At 45.3% G+C, this 15980-nt stretch overlaps 1 protein-coding gene across 4 annotated transcripts in view; it reads left to right on the top strand.

Moving 5' to 3' along the window:
* ANO2 (anoctamin 2) overlaps positions 1 to 15980 on the top strand; it is a 339542-nt gene that overhangs the window by 73743 nt on the left and 249819 nt on the right. For 2 of the 4 annotated variants that reach the window (XM_043564317.1, XM_043564315.1), the window contains exons 4-5: positions 8678 to 8776; positions 9289 to 9291. In XM_043564317.1, coding sequence (XP_043420252.1) covers positions 8678 to 8776; positions 9289 to 9291 — 102 coding nt within the window. The remainder of the gene's footprint in view (positions 1 to 8677; positions 8777 to 9288; positions 9292 to 15980) is intronic. The other 2 variants (XM_043564318.1, XM_043564316.1) reach the window with 1 other exon arrangement.

Here is a 15980-nt window from a genome sequence, read left to right as displayed (position 1 = left end):
CCTGGGCCTTGAGCAGAGGTTTTCTAGAGGGCTCCTGTCTGGAGTACAGTAATAGGTGATACACACAGTAGACACTACAGCATGGGTCCAGAGATAATTGCTTCTGGGCACCTGTCCATTTTGGTAGCTGACCCTAGAGATCCTCCTGGCATAGAGTGTCTCTTCCCCTTCCAGAAACTTTGGGGATGGCTGCTTTCAATAAAGGACAAGATTGGCTGAATTGTAATTTCCATAGGACCCTGGCTAGGTTGTCCTGAATCTTTGGTTGGGAACTAGATGAAGTCTTTTCTGTAAGAGGGGACATGCCACAGGTATATTTTGGGTTTCTGGGACAGGGTTAGGTGGGATTCATTCCTACCCTTTGCCTTTGTTGATCACTGACCCATCCCCACCTTGGTCTGGGGAGGCTAGGGTTCAAGAGGGGGTTCCCTTGCTCTCATCCATGGCTTCTCAGAAAGGCAAGCTTTCGTCTCTCCTCCTCCAGCCAGGACATTCTTACTTGTGCTCAATTCTAAGTCCCTGGGTCTCCAGGAAGTCAGGCCAGAGCCCACTCCCTGACCATAGGTTGGAAGTTCCGGATGGCTGAAGGCAAGTGAAGACTTTGGTCTTAACAGTGACACAGGTAGACCGTGGTGTTCCTCAGATGGAGCAGTTGTGAGGACCCCCTCATTTCCTGCTCACATTTCAAAAGTCTCAGGGCCACTTCTCCACACTCCTCTTTAGTCTGTGGTGATGGCTGCCCCAGCCCTGGTCTCAGCACCACCTGGTAGAACTCCTCTAGTGTATGCACATCAGCTGTGGTGATTTGAGAACGTGGGAGTCACAGAGGGCTTCTCTCACCCTCACTGTGGGACCATATGCCTGAGGTCCCTGCTGATCCAAGATGGCCTAGGTTGGTGATATCTTAGACAAGTCTGTCCCTGCTTTGTCCCTCTCCATGTCTACATGCTCATCTCTCCACCCTTCCTCTGGCAGCCCCATTCGTGGGCCACGATGTGCTGCAGCTGATGTTCTCAGCTCACAGCAGGGCTCGGGACCAGAGTACACTCAGGCGTTTGGGGTCAGCGTTGAGGTGGCTTGGCAGGACTGCGTGGGAAGGAGGCTTGTGGAGTATCGGTTTCCAGTGTTTGGCTAGGGCTGCCTCCCATTCATTCTTGTTTCTCTAGAGGGAAGACGTGGGCTTGCAAAGCCACATGCAATCTTTGGATAACAACAGCAAGACATAAACAATATGGATAATCTCACCAGGAGTGCTTGGCCTCTGGTCCCTGCCAAGGGCCTTGAGCAGTGGTGGGAACACTGGAGGGAGGTGGCTGGGGGTACAGTTCCCTCCTCTAACACTGCTGTTCCTCCATCCCTCATTTGCCCGATTTCTTGTGAAGGGAGAGCCTCAGGATTGACCTCAGACACATTGGAGCCCCTGGGGACGTGTGCTGCCATCCCACACGGGGATTATGGGATGGAGCCTTGGTGTCAGGAGACTTGGATTTCATTCCTGGCTCTGCTGCTAACTGGCCGTATGTCCATGTCCAAGCAATGGAGTCTCCTGAGTTCTAGGTCTTCATTTGTTACTTGAGAAAGATACGTTAGCTATCTTTGGAGGCCTCTTTATCTCCAGAGTACTTTGGCCAAATCAGCGCATTCTTCTGAAATTCACCACATGCCCATCAGCTGACTCTGCTTTGGATGCATCCTCTGCTGAGGATGTTGAATGGTACCATGGAAGTCTGATACTTGGCAAGTAAAGATACCAAAGACTTTTACATTTGATGTCCCTTTTATTTTCCAAGGTATCCCTGATTCTTTTCCTTAATACTACAGTACCTTTTAATGCTATCAGGCAGAGAGGTTCCAGGTATTATGTGGTCCCAGCGCAGTTCAGATTGTGTTTTATGAGCACCAGATGAATGTGTGCAGATGGGTTAGGCCTCCAGGAAAGGAAGCAGTGGTCTGCAAATGCAGTGAGGGCTGGGGGCTCCTGTTAGGAATGGAGAGGTCCTCCTGCAAGAGGTTTTCTGGTCAAGTGGAATCTTGAATAACTTTCATAAGTTTCCTGGTCAAGTGGAATCTTGAATAACTTTGGTTGTTAACATGAGAAAACGGTTCAGAAATGACAGTTAAGGGTAATTGAATTATTCTCTTAGAATAGAACCAGATTTAAATGTGGTTGGCCAAAGGTCACCAGTTACTTTCTGGGCTGTGGTAGCCAATTTTTAGAAATTAATCACAGGATGGGGCGCCTGGGTGGCTCAGTCAGTTAAGCCTCCGACTCTTGATTTCAGCTCAGTTCGTGATCTCATGGTTTGTGGGATCAAGCCCTGCATCAAGGCTCTGTGCATGGAGCACAGAGCCTGCTTGGGATTCTCTCTCTCTCAATCTCTCTCCCTGCCCCTCCCCTGTTCATTCTCTCTCTCTTTCTCTCTCAAAATAAATAGGTAAACTTCTTTAAAAAAAATAATCACAGATCTAAGCAGAACTAGGTATCTATGCATGTTGAAGTTACAGTAGATATTTATTTAGTGAGTGTTTACCATATGTCAGTACTGTGTTGTCTGCTTAGGACAAAGCAGTCAACACGATAGACACATTCTTTGTCTTCATAGAGCTTAAGGTCTGCCAGGAAGGCAAGCATTAAACACCTACTCACCGTGATTGCAATGTTGGCCATTGCTATGAAGGACAAGGACAGGAGCCATGCAGGCAAGAGGGGGGCCAGGCATAATCCTGGGTTCAGAAAAGGTCTTCTGGAGGAAGGAATGTTTAGCTGAGAACTAGTTAGGAGTTGGCTACGTCTGAGGGTGGGGAGGACTTTGCAGAGGAGGAAATAGCTTACAAGCAGGTTCTGAAGTGGGACACTGGCTGGAGCAGTTGGTGAACAGTGGGAAGGGCTATGTGGCTGGAGTCCAGGGAGAGGGCAGAGGTACTGTGTGCCTTAGAGAAGGTGCATTTGATTGGGCCTGCTGTCTAGGCAACTTTAGAGAAGAAGGGAGGAGGGAGAGGGTGGGAAACTGGCCGATTAAGCAAGGCACTGGTTAGAGATGGGGACCTGCTTTGCTTGGTGAACTCTGTGCTCCATTAATGTAGTTAGTGGTGACTAGGTCTAGGAAACCAAGTGACAGCACAACTTAAAAGAGACCTAGAAAACCAAAAGTCAGGTTATGACTGAGGAGTACAGGAGGCCCCCTTATCCATGGGGTTACCTTCCAAAGCCCCCAGTGGATGCCTGAAAGTATGGATGGTATTGAGCCCTACATATACTATTCATTTCCTTTGACCAGAGTACCTGCGTCATCTTCTTGGGTACCTTTTCCCTGACACCTGGGAGCTGGACAGACAGAATTTGTAGGGTTTTATGAAAACAGAACAGAAAATAGTGAAAGGAGTGGCACAAGACATTGCAGCTGAGCTGGAGAGATTTTCTGGCTCTGTTGTATATTTCACGTTTCTTGCCTCTGGGATAGTTGCGTCCCCAAGATGGATGTGCTTGTGCTTGCTCAGAGAAGTCTTTGGACACTGGTTCTTCTTTGTCTGATGACCAGAACCAAATTACATGTTGTAGATTGTTTTACATGAACTTGAATTTTGGTTGCCTGATGTGATTTGGGAGTCCCTCTGGTCGCATTGATGATATGTTTATAAAATATCTTCCAGAGATGGGTTATATGCTCTGGTAGGCAAGCTTTATATACTGTTTATGTTGAATTTTGTGTTGATTTCAGAGAGTCATGTTTTCCGACATTGTCCTCAAAGTCTGGAGATGTGCTCTATTTTCAACCTGTGAATTCCTTTAGGACACATGGGACATTTTGAAAATCCTGTAGATAATTTTAAAAGTTCAAGGGCAGTAAACAAGGATTACTTAGTCACAATTTTAATGGAACAGGAACTGGTTTTCCCTGAGTTTTTCTATTGACTGCAGAGATTCAGGGAAGATCTCCTATGTGTCCAGCCCTGTGGGAAGTGCTTCAGGAACACAAAAGAAGCATGAGATGCTGTCCCTGCAGTCAGAAAGCCGTCATTTCAGTTGGGTGGAGGGAATCACCATGGTCATGGCCCATAGATACGTCTCAGATGGCCTGTGTGGCAGGCCCTGGGGCAGGGACCTCACACACTGTCTTCAATCCTCACAACAGACCTGCAACATTTCTCATCCTTATTCAGATAAAGAAACTGAGGCTCCTTTGGTTCAGTGCTGTCCAATGTCCTCCAGCTATAAAATCCAGGATTCCAGTCTTAATCTGTTTTTATCTGAAGCCCAAGCTCTTTCCACTCCCTTGCTGTGCTTGAGAGAATTCAAATATGGGGAAGAATGGAAGTCAATTGAGCCTGGAGAAGAAGGAAACCATTTTTTAAATTTAAAGCTCAATCTATATTTATCTCCAATTTTAGATTCCTGGGTTATTAAAGAGAGCTTCTGCATTTGGGGATGGTTCTGCTCAGGGGTTTTCAAGTATTTGTTTTTCTTCAGGAGACATGGCCAGTCACACGAGCTAATGTTTCACATCAGCTCCCAGGATTTTCTTTTCTTCTTCTTCTTCTTCTTTTTTTAATAAAAAATTTTTTTTCTTAACATTTATTTTTGAGAGAGAGACCAAGTGTGAGTGGGGGAGGGGCAGAGAAAGAGGGAGACACAGAATCCGAAGCAGGCTCCAGGCTCTGAGCTATCAGCACAGAGCCCGATGAGGGGCTTGAACTCACGAACCATGATGAGATCATGACCTGAGCCGAAGTCGGACCCTTAACTGACCTAGCCACCCAGGCACCCTGTGTGATTTTCTTTTTTAGGAGAGGGTAACAGTATTGCCTGGGTTGAAAGGGTCATGACTGGATGTTAGCACCACATGATTGCATACCAGCCTTTATCTTCATTTAAAACAAGTTCCAGTTGAAGAGAATGAAGTATGCTTTGCTGGAGGCAATGAGCAAAAAGGTTGGGCTGCAATTAATAGACCCTCTAAAATCACCAGGGCTCAACAGTTTTATGTCTCACGTAAAAATCCCCGGGACAGCCAGGGCAGTTACAACACTCTGAGAGGTTAGGACTCGGCTTTTCTCTTGATACTTTGCTGTTTCTGGCCTTGACTTTGACCTCAAGGTCTGAGATGCTTGTCTCCATGTTCCAGGCAGCAGGTCAAGGGTAGGGAGGACGATGAACCTGCACACTGTCTTTGAAGAGGGTGGCCGGCAGCTGCTTCGTGATTAGTATTATGGTTACATCTAACTGCAGGGGAGATACAGGCTTGATTCTGGATGGCTATACACTTAGTTTTAAAGTGGATGAAGGAGATGATAATGGCTTTCAGGGGAGAGTTAGCAGTCTGCCACCAAGGTCATGAGATTTGACCCTTGCTTTCTCATTCCTTCCTCAAACTTTGAACATCTGTAGCCACTTCAGTGCACACTTGAGCTACCAATTCTATGCAAACTTTCAAAAAAAGCATTCATCACAGGGGCGCCTGGGTGGCTCACTAGGTTGAGCATCTGACTCTTGATTTTGGCTCAGGTCATGATCCCAGGGTTGTGGGATCGAGCCCCACATTGGGCCCTGTGCTGAGTGTGGAATCTGCTTAGGAGTCTCTCTGTCTGCTCCCTCTGTTTGCTTGCGCTCTCTCTTTCTCTCTCTAAAAAAAAACAAAACAAAAAAAACAACCAAAAAACAAAAAACCATTTATCGCAATTTAAAAATAAAGACAAAACATCATGTATTAAAATCAATAATAGTCATGATTTCATCTCAGTAAGAAGGATGGTACTGTTCACCGCCTTTCACCACAAACATCTTTTCTGGGGCCGTGATGGAGAGCTGGGGGTGCAGGTCAGCTTCCCAGGTGGTTTTCTTTCTTACCCTTCATTTTCACTAAGTTAGAAAAGCTTAAATTACAGTTTGAAGTAGCAGCAAGTGATTGATAACTCTGTCTAGTACTCCTGGATAGTGTAACCACAGACAGACATGGAAATTGAGGAGATTCCTTGCTGAAAGCCACTGCCAGTGTTTGGTCAGAACTATGTCATCCGTGGAAGCCGGAAGGTTGAGTGTTTATCTTAGGACTGCCTTGTATACTCCTTATCCATCCTTTGATTTGACTTTAGTCTGAAAAGTGTGTCTTTATGCTCTACTACAGCTCTTGGAGGTGGCTGTTCACTTTGCCCAGTAGTGTGTTATGTCTGCCTCCATGGCCAAGAAAGTCATCAGGTAGGGCATAGACTGCTTTGATCCGAATACCTTTTTGTCACACTATCTGTGTAACTTTGGACAAATTATTTAAATTTTCCCTGTCTTGATTTCCTCAACTGTAAAAGAGAGACAGTGATAGTCCCTGCCTGACGGTGTGGCCGTACATCTTCTTTGTTCTAAAACATATGACTGTTTGGCTCTGTGCTGGCACATGATATGCGCTCAGTAAATATGCATCACGGCCATGGCTCTTATTTTCAGGTGTTTGCAAACTCTGGACCCTCCAAGACTTTCATACCGTGGTTCAGTCTTCATACAAAATCTTCATTTCTTCTTCCTTCTTCTCCTTTTTTAAATCATAAGCTTTCATTCCCAAAGTGGGGAGTAGGTTCTGGGTATGTGAATTACTGAATGTATTGTGCGCCCACCATTCAGAATCATAGAGATAGTCTTCACTTGCATTCTGAACACCATAAAGTGTCTCTTTATCTTCTCCATTGTCCTGTGAGCACCGTCAGTAGTCCATATACTTCAATGGGGAGAGCAGTCTTCTGGTTTGCTACCTGTTTCTCTGCCTAGCACACTGGAAAAGCCGATGGTAAGAGGCTGGATGTGAATGGCTTCCACTGTTATCTTCAACACAAAACCAAGACCAGAGAGTGGATTGATGAACACCAGCTGGTCTTTATGAATGAAGCTGGGGAATGATTTTCAAAGGGGACACCTTTTACGTGAGCGGGAATACCTTTGTCGCACGCAGAGTTGGTGTCTTCTCAGTACTGGTCTCCGTGCTTCCTGCTTCACAAAATACACCATAATTCAGTAGAAGCCTCAGGGGGCCTAGGGGGTCAAGAAGCTACAACCACGTCTGTCTGTGGAGCACACTCACTAGGACCTGATTCCCACGCTGCCCCCTGACATCAGTAGCAGGCTGGCCAGCACACCAGCATCTTCCCACCACGGTGCACGGGTTTTAGGGGATCTCCGACGGTCATCCAATGAAGGCATGGTGCTGCCTGCTTGCTATGCTATCTCTGCGAACACCGCGTTTGTAATGAACTCTGCAGGTGGTTTTAGAAGCTTCTCACGAATAATGGGGCTTTTGCCCATTTTTCTGACTTGTTTTGGTTTCCTTTCATTCTTTAGTGACAAAACTAATTGAATTAAGGTCAGAGGTAGTTGTTTTCTTTTTGTGTTTGTTTTGAAAACATTTTGAGGTTTTATTTGAAGATGGGGAGAAACTGATGGCTTGACATCATAATCTGACCAAAAATGTTTTAATGTTTATTATTTATTATTGAGAGAGAGAGAGAAAGAGAGACCTAGCAGGGGAGAGGCAGAACGAGAGAGAGAGAGAGAGAGAGAGAGAGAGACAGAGACAGAGAGACAGAGAGACAGAGAGACAGAATCCCAAGCAGGCTTCTTACTGTCAGCATAGAGCCTGATGCGGGGCTCATACCCACAAACTGTGAGATCATGACCTGAGCCGAAGTCGGACGCTTAACCAACTGAGCCACCCAGGGACCCCCCCTGACCAGTTTTTATCACACACACTGTGGCCAGGGCCAAATGGATTACTAAATCAATGTGACCTAAATTTCAGATGCTCATCACTGCATTTCCTTTCCTTTATATTTTTTGGGTGAAGTCTATATACTCATGGAATTCCTTGTCCTGGGTCATAGATTCATATTCCACATTCACACTGGAGCCCTGTTCATGGTTTATGTTGATGATGTCATTTTACATTGTACTGTTTACATTATAATTATTGTTAAAATTTTTTTAATGTTTATTTATTTTTGAGAGAGAGAGAGAGAGAGAGAGAGAGAGAGCAAGCACTGGGAAGGGGCAGAGAGAAAGGGAGACACAGAATCCGAAGCAGGCTGCAGGCTCTGAGCTGTCAGCACAGAGCCTGATGTGGGACTTGAACCCATGAACTGTGAGATCATGACCTAAGCCGAAGTCAGACACTTAACCAACTGAGCCACCCAGGTGCCCCTGTTTACATTATTATTTGTATCCTTACTTTGGGGCTTAGGTGAGCCACTTTTGTCATTTGAGGCTATGACCCAGCATGATAGAGCACAAATATGTGAATGGGGTGAGTTGCAGGCTGTTCACTGAATGCTAGCAAAGGTGAACTCCCTACTTGTTATGAAGACTATAATAGGGTTTTTGCAAAAATCGTAATTGCTTATGTTTCAAATCTTGGGAACATACTTGTTTTAATTCTTCTTTTCTTCTGAAGCCACCAAGCCTTCAGGGACCACACTTTGGGAACATTACCCTGTGGTTTTTGATGAGGGCCCTTCTGGAACAGAGCTGGTGACTAGATAGGGGCAGGAGGGGACAGGACCCTGGTGTTTTGTTAAAGAGAACAAACACCAGAAACTGAAGAAATGCCAGGTCGGGGCTTCTAGTTTGGGAGAGCTAGGGAAACAGGAATTTAAGCTATGTCCTTCTAAGTGTTTCCATTTCTTCTTCCTTTGTACCTTGCAGAGTAAAAGCCAGGGATCCATCTTTGTCCGGATACACGCCCCGTGGCAGGTGCTGGCCAGAGAGGCAGAGTTCTTGAAGATCAAAGTCCCCACCAAGAAAGTATGAGCATGTTTCTTCTGGGTTTGGGGGCCTCCGGAGGGTGGACTGGCTGGCAATAGTGTGGGAACAAGGCTAGGGTTTGGGGGATGAGGGTTTGTGGAGTTGAAATTGCTCTTGCCTCCCTAGGGACCCTAAGTATGGGGCAGTGATGTGGGTGGAGTGGGAAAGCAAGTTGGGGTGCAGACAGGGGCCAGGTTTGGGATGTCCCTTCACCTTGGAGCTCTCCCTGGGATGTGCTTCATGAGAAGCCAGACATTGCTCTGGTCCAGATTCTTGGTTTCTCTGTTATACTTCCTCTCTCCCTCTTCTTGAGGTCCTGACACTTCCAGGCATTTTTTTTTTTTTTTTTTAAGACCAGATGTAGCAATGAGAGCAGACAGCAAGCCATGTGGACTGGGTAGGCAGCATGCAGGGAGAATAGCTCCGAACTTGCTGCAAAGATCCCTATTCTGGTTGTGACTCTACCACTAAGTATTGTGTGGTGGCTTTTGCTGGTCTCCTCTGTAAAATAGAAGGTTCTTAATCAGGAGAGTTGATTAAAAGAAAACCAACTGGGGAATGTTTTTAGAATGTCGTGCCAGCCTCCCAACTCTGGGATTTTGATTCAGGTGGTTGGTATGGAATGAGGTTCTGGCACCAATATTGTGAAGAAAAAAATCCTCAGGAGGTTCTGATGTATATTTGGGTTGAGAACCACACAGTTCAGATGAGTTTTGAGGTTCCTTTCAGTTAGTATAGTTTATGTATAATTTCAAAATTCCCCCAGGGAATTCTTAGGTGAGCTTCTCCGTGTATAATAAAATCCAGCGAACATTTCCAAAGAGAAAGGAAAAGTGTCCACAGATTTACTATTCTTTTTTTGTTGTTGTTGTTGTTGGGCATTTTAGGAGAAAACAGTGGCTGTTGACTTTGGCCACTTGTGATGTTTCTCTAGGAAGGGTTCTGGGGCACATGCTACTCTAGTCTAATGAGTGATTTATAGATGATATCTCTCTTTCTCTTTCTCGGTTTCTTTGTCTCTGTCTCCCTGTCTCTCTCTCTCTCTCTCTCTCTCTCTCTCTCTCTCTCTCTTTCCCTTTCTCTCTCTCTCTCTCTCTCTCTCTCTCTCTCTCTCTCTCTTTCCCTTTCTCTCTCTCTCTCTCTCTCTCTCTCTCTCTCTCTCTCTCTCTCTCACACACACACACACACACACACACACACAAAGTATTTCATAAGTGGTGACCTAACTTTGCAGAGATCATTTTCCTCATTCTGACCACCATCACCAGAATTTCCACCCCCATCAGGAACAGAACTGCATGTCTGTTGCTTTCTGCACTGCCACTGTTACCACCTGCCTTATCACCGTCTTCACTCTCATCACTATCCTCAGAGTCAGCAGCACCATTTTGATCAATGTCATTGTCTAGGCTTATACCGTCTTCCCTACCAATAGATCGACCGTCCCCATCAAAATTCACTCACCAAATACCAACATGTTTGCTACCCTCATGAATCCCCTACTCAAGAGGGTAAAGTCTGTGGGTTCTGTTTTTATAGGTTTATTAAGACAGACGATACCTTCGTGGCAGGTGGACACATGACAAACAATGAACAAACACAGACGTGAATATCAGCTACAGATATTCTGCCAAAAGAAGTAAATGTTTTGGGGTCACCTGCCTGAGTGTCTTGTTTTCACAAGGACCATACCAGGGCCTTTGTCCCTTCATTTGCACTGCTGCATTGTCTCCTAGTTTTGGACCTCTTGCTCCTAATCCCATTGTCCTCGAACGCAGGCGCCGTCTTTATTGTGGACCTCTACTCCTCCTCCATAGATGATTAGAGGATTTCCTGGTTTGCTGGCAACATGCCTCAAGTATCAGTCTTGGATGGAGGCTTCTGCTTCCCTCTGGTGGTGTCACAACCTGGCTAACCGTTTCACTTCTCTTTCTTCTGGCTTCTAACTTTCTCTCTGCTGGCTGATCCTTGGAAAGAAGGTGAGCAAAACTCCAAAGCCCATGCTATGGCTTCTGTCTCCCAGGATGCTCCTAATAGCAGGGAAGCCAGAGACACAGAAGAAGCGTGTATCCTTCTTCTTTCCCCTTTTTGTGTCTTCTTTGCTCTCCTTGCCATCCTTCTTCCCTCTCCCTTGTACCTCTCTCTCCTGGTGTCTTTTCCTTGCCTCCCTCTCTGTTCTTGGGACATCCTACCATACCTCTCCTTTCTCTACCACCTTCCTCTCCTCCTCATTCCCAGACTCAGCCCCCAAGTAATGCCTGCCCCTGGTCTCTGCTTGTCCTTGCATAGGCTCATACCTTTGAGAGCATAGATCTGCTTAAATGACCTATTTTCCTGCAGAGTCATGTGTCCCCATACGCGTAGCCTGTTGGAACTACCATCTATAGTTTGGGTAGTACCTGCACTTGAGTTTGTAGTTGGAATGATTAGGGCAAGGACATATTACAGTGCAGCCATCTCTGAGTTTCCCTCCTTCTTTGTCTTTTTTTTTTTTTTTTTTTTTGCATTTTAAAAGAAATCAAATATATTTGACATAACCTTGTGTAAATATAAGGCATACAACATGTAAATTGGACACATTTATATACTGTAATATGATTGCCATTGTAGAGGTAATTAGCACCTGTATCACTGTTACATAATTATTCTTTCTTTTTGGCGGTTGGAATGATTAAGTTCTAGTCTCTGGTTATAATACAACGTTGTTGTCTATATTCGCTCTACTGTGCCTTAAATCTCTATGGCTTATTTACTACTTGTTACTGGTTTGTACCCTTTAAACAGCAGCTGTTTTATCCCCCCACCCCATTCCCTGGTAACCACCATTTTACTCTCTGTTTTTATAGGTTTGGCTTCTTAGGTTCCACATATAAGTGATATTACATAGTACAGTTTTTTTTTTTTCCTCTGCTTTCATTGCACTTAGCATGGTGTGCTCAAGGTTCATCTATGTTGCAAATGGCAGGAATTCTTTTTTTCTCATGGCTGAGTAAGATTCCACTGTGTACACATACTACATCTTCTGTATCCATTCATTGGCTGATGCACAGTCAGGCTGTCCCCACCCCCTTCCTTTTCCTTTTAGAAGCTGAGGGTGGTAGACACTGTGGTAGGGTCTAGAAGACCAGACTTCTAGCCTTGGTTCCATGTTTATTTGCTGTGTGACTTGGGGATGTCACTTCGTCTTCCAGAGCCCCAGTTTCTTCATCTATGATACAGGCTATAATAATACATGCCCTATTTTTTCTTAAAAGGGTGTTGTAAGACTCTAACTCCTAACTGGTGCTATGGAAGTGTAGGAGTTTATCATTGTGTCTGTGTGCTCAAATATTTTTATGTGCATTCTCGATTCCTAGCCCTTCCCCGACCCAGCCAGCTTCACTGCAGCCAACACTGATGGAGGACCTGTAGGGGGTCTTTGGAGAGACACTGAAGGGCACAGAAATAATCCATGCTCTCAGAGAGTTTACAAAGGGCTCATCGGGAATGCACATACGCAGACATCAAAGCATGAGTAAAACACTATCTCAAATGACAACTCATTAGCACAGCACAGATCTATATGCAAATACGATGGGGCAAGGAGTCTGGGGAGAGCAAAGCCAGGTGGTGGCTCCTGGAAGGCTGCAGATATAACAGAAGGAACTTCTCCCCAAAGTTTCTGGGTCCCATACTTGATACAGGTGAACTGTGTGTCATCCTTCTGTGGGTCCAGCCACATGGCCCTGATCTTCTTTGTAGTCACAGGATGCAGTGGCTGACCTCACAGGGGATGTCATAAGCAGGAGAGGAGGTATAACTTGGTAGGCAGGGTAGGATGCATGTTTTTCAAAATCAGTCTGACAGAACCTGATCACAGGGGTGGAGGTGGGGGCTATACCCAGAGGCATGGACAGGGAGGATGAGGCAGGGAAATCTGTGCAAGGTTAGCATGGGGGCCACTGGCGTTTTCCTCCTGTTTTAGTGGGTTTGGGAAGTGACTACGATGAGAATAAACTACGTTTGCAGAGAGCCACATCCTGGTGGCGGGGGGAACGTGGAGGAAGGCTGAGGCACAGCGTGGGATCAGTTGAGCATCCTCCGGGCCGGTGGAGGTTTGTATCATAACTCAGCAGGGTCTGGAGAGACCAGGAAGATGGGGAGGAAATCACGAAATCAAGATCTCCAAACCTGGACAAATCCATAGTAACGCGTCTAGGGACTCAGAGTCCTGAACACAGATATTAACCAGGAGGGGGATCTTGGAAGGAAACATTTGTTTTCCAAGAACAACAACAGAAGAGCCAGCATTTTGTGAGGGACACTCAACCTCCGTGCACAGGAAGGGGGTGGGGAGGCCTGGCCTTTGGCCCCGGGGTAGCCTGGGAAGATTTGAAATGGGTGCCTTCTCACCTCTGCTCATTACCAAAATGGGCCTTCTAGATTGCGCTCAACATTTATGTTTCTCCCTCATTCGCCTTTTGTCCATATGAACGAACATTCCCCCCCTCTTTTACCCCTTACGTTCACTGACTCTCCAAGTGCTTCCTGCAACAGAGACAAGGCTGGAAACAGACAAGGGGGAGGTAACGGAGTCCATTCTTGTCCATGAGGTCATATTAATCTAGCCAGAATCCACCAAATTTGGAAGAAGTGATATGCCTGGGGTGGGTGAAAATCACTTTTGTCCAGTCTGTCAAAATTTATGTAGCTGTTTTGAGTAGAGAGACTGATATTGCAGGGGCTACTTTTGCTGTTCCCAGAAGCCTATGAGGACATTAGCTTATGAGTCCTTCGTAGGCAAGGAGATGCTGTTAACTTCCAGCAAGTTATATCTTTTTAGGAAATCAGGCTTAGAGCAAGCCTCATCTCCAAGACAGGAGTAATAAATGTCGTGGCAGGCTGTTGAAAGGAGTGGTGATGATATTGGATGTCTAGCATAGAGGCGCACACAACACATGATAGCGGGTACTTTTACTGTTGTCGTTGTTGTTCACACGTGATGTGAATAGGGCGGCACAGTCGGCAATGAATCGGCCGACTCTTTCCTGCTGTTTCCCTTCACAGCCAGCATCTGCAGCGTTGGGGGAAACTGGACCCAGTTCCTTAAACCTGCGACGGCAGCCAGAAGCCCAGACATAGAGTCTGGGGAGAGGCGGGAACAGATGGCCTTTGCACTGTGTGCTGGGGGATTTCTGTTTCCTAGAGCATGGCTCCTTGGGGTGTCCCTAAACATAATGGTTGCATGTGTGAGACCTGTGGTGCAGTCCCTGGGAGAGTCAGCAGGAAGACTGCTCAGCCCCGCAGTGCAGGAGGGCGTCTTGAAGGCGCCCATTTCCAGGGATAGACAGCAGATGTGGCAAAAGGAGACTTGAGTTTCACTATTGGCTCTGCCCCCATGAACCTGGGGTTGATTCATATCTTACCCTATTTTGCAAAACAGGATTTTGACAGGTTACAAGCAAAATCATAAATACAAAGGGATCATTTTTTAACAAAGGGTAAATAGAAAAGAACCCTGTGATTGGGGGACAGTAAGGAAGTGCAGGGGAAATGATGACAGTAGAAATGAAAAAATAAGAGTGATTAATGCAAGTGTGACAGATTTCCCTTTGAGCTTCCTGGTAGCCAAGGAAGGAAGGACTGTGGTTCATGTAATCCATGGAGATGAGCATCTGTTTTGTCAGAGGACACAAACTTTTTCCTGTGGTTAAAGTATAATTGCAATGTAAAGGACAGAATCAATATAAGGGACGTATTTTTAGTAATGAGTTCATATAAAGTGCTGGAATGTTCTTTGCATAGCAATCTTTTAACTGCTTTTGGATAAAAGCTGAGGTTGCCACGTTAAACTGCAGTGCAAGGTGGATTGTAGTACAAAGTAATGTGTAGAAATTTCTGGTGAGTCAATGATCCAAAGAGAAAAGAGCAGAAATATCATTCATCTTTTAAGTCTCTCCATGGAATCCTTGGTTTGAGATCTCTTTTATCTACCAAACTGCATTTATTAAAGAATAGTTCATCATTTGATTTTCATTAACTGAAAATATATATAAATGCCATTAAGAAATTGGTGTTACCACACTGAACTATTAGAATTTCATCTTAAAAGCAAAGAAACTTGGCATTTTGGTTAGCTCAGTGGCCCCTTAGAGGAAGATATTAATTCCATTAAGCCTTATAAATTATTAGAAGTTGTTCTCGGATACCTGCTACTGCCTCTCTAGAGATTCTGATTTGGTAACTGTGGTTTTGCAAAAGCTCCACGGGAGGACTCTCCCTCTGGCTTATGGTGTCCAGCCAGCTTCAGGTACTCTGTCCAGTCAGGACCACAGCACTTCTTGCTTCTTAGTTATCTAGAGGTGAGGCTTATATTAATCAGGTTCCTCCAGAGAAATAGAACCAATAAGACGTGTGTGTGTGTGTGTGTGTGTGTGTGTGTGTGTGTGTGTGTTATATTTATTATGAGGAATTGTTCCAAGTGATTATGGTAAGCTGATTTATGGTACCCAAGAGAGCTAATGGTATAAGTTCTAGTCCAAATGACCATCAGGTTGGAGACCCAAGAAGAGCCCATTTCAGTTCCAGTCTGAGGGCAGGAAAAAAAAAAAAAAAAACAATCAATGTCCCAGCTGAAACAAGCAGGCAGGAGAAGTTCCCTCTTAGTCAACCTTTTTGTTCTATTGAGGCCTTCAACTGATCGGATGGAGGGCCACCACATTAGGGGGGCAAACTGCTTTACTCAGTGTATCCATTCAAATTGTTAATCTCATCCAAAAACCACCCTCCAAACACACTCAGAATAATGCTGGCCAAATATCTGGGCACCCCGTGGCCAGTCAAGTTGACACATACAATTAGCCATCACAAGTGCTTGTGCTTTTAAGGTCCATAATCCTTTTTTGTATGGTATGAATAGTGTGTCCAAAAATAGGTATCCAAGCCCTAACTGTGGAACTTATGAATGCGATCTTATTTGGAAAAAGGGTCTTTGCAGATAGAATTAGGTAAGGATCTCAAGATAAGATCATCTTGGATGTTGGGTGGGCCCAAATCCAATTATTGGCTGAAAGATAATTGAGATCCACAGACACACAGGGAAGAAGACCAGGTGAAGGCAAAGGCTGTGAATGGAGGAATGCAGCTCCAAGCCAAGGTGAATGCTTGGGGCCCTCAGAACCTAAGGAAGGTTTTCCCCTTAGAGCCTTCAGAGGGAGTGGAGGCC

This window comes from Prionailurus bengalensis, chromosome B4, assembly GCF_016509475.1.
Source record: "Prionailurus bengalensis isolate Pbe53 chromosome B4, Fcat_Pben_1.1_paternal_pri, whole genome shotgun sequence".
In the NCBI taxonomy this organism is placed as follows: domain Eukaryota; kingdom Metazoa; phylum Chordata; class Mammalia; order Carnivora; family Felidae; genus Prionailurus; species Prionailurus bengalensis.
Note: the sequence above shows the minus strand (reverse complement) of the source record. Positions and strands in the feature narration are given on the sequence as shown.